Below are 829 nucleotides of genomic sequence, written 5' to 3'. Positions count from 1 at the left end.
AGGTTAAAATTTCGAACCAACTGTTTCAATCCATGCTACAGTTAGGTCTGAAATACTAACCTCTCCTGCAGAATATTTCATATATTTTTATATTTAATTCATTTAATATTTTAATATTTAAAATGGAAAATTCAGTATCGAATTTACAAAGTACTTATATTGTCTAATAAGAAGGGAAAAAATGTCAAAGTCCAAGAATCATACGAATCATAATCAAAATCGTAAAGCTCATCGTAATACTATCAAAAAGCCAAAACGTTACAGGCACGAGTCCATGCTTGGGATGGATTTGAAATTCTTGAGAAACTAACGCTTTGTAAGGAAACATAATTAAAAACCTAAAGAGCAATTAAAGAGCGCTGAGAAACGTAAAGCTCTTCGGGAAGCAAAAAAATAATTTTCTCCTACATAAATGATTTAACCCTTTTGCTACTAGGGATGACTATAGTCACTGGTTACAAAAATTGAGTAACAAATTGAGACGAGTGCTATCGTTCCTCTTAGCTCTCTTCGCAAAGGATTGCAAGCTCTATTGCGGTGGTCAGTTTTTTCTTTTCTTTCTTTCTTCAAAAGTTTTTCGTCAAAAGACCGAATGCTAAAAATTCCACGATTCTAATGTTATTACCCTCTTTGACATCTCGTGATGATGCTTGCCGTAGCGAGAGGGTTAATACGAAAAGTTTGAAGTTGGTCATCGTACTTAATATTGTAGCTTTTTAAACTATAATAATACTGATCGAATGGTAACGACGTAGATTAAAGTTCTTTTTGTGGTAATATTTATTATTACGTTATAGCAAAGTATTTGGGAGATTAAAAAATATTTCAG

General features: G+C 32.2%; 1 protein-coding gene across 1 annotated transcript; it reads left to right on the top strand.

Moving 5' to 3' along the window:
• The first annotated feature begins 181 nt into the window (after positions 1 to 181).
• On the top strand, positions 182 to 397 carry LOC108554755 (60S ribosomal protein L29-1-like). Its single transcript, XM_017910126.1, is given in 1 exon segment — positions 182 to 397. A coding segment is annotated over 1 exon segment (216 nt).
• Positions 398 to 829: the final 432 nt, after the last annotated feature.

The sequence above is a fragment of the Eufriesea mexicana genome, unplaced genomic scaffold (assembly GCF_001483705.2).
Source record: "Eufriesea mexicana isolate 0111107269 unplaced genomic scaffold, ASM148370v2 C37680098, whole genome shotgun sequence".
Taxonomy (NCBI): domain Eukaryota; kingdom Metazoa; phylum Arthropoda; class Insecta; order Hymenoptera; family Apidae; genus Eufriesea; species Eufriesea mexicana.
The sequence above is the reverse complement of the archived record's forward strand: the minus strand, read 5'-3'. Positions and strand labels throughout refer to the sequence as shown.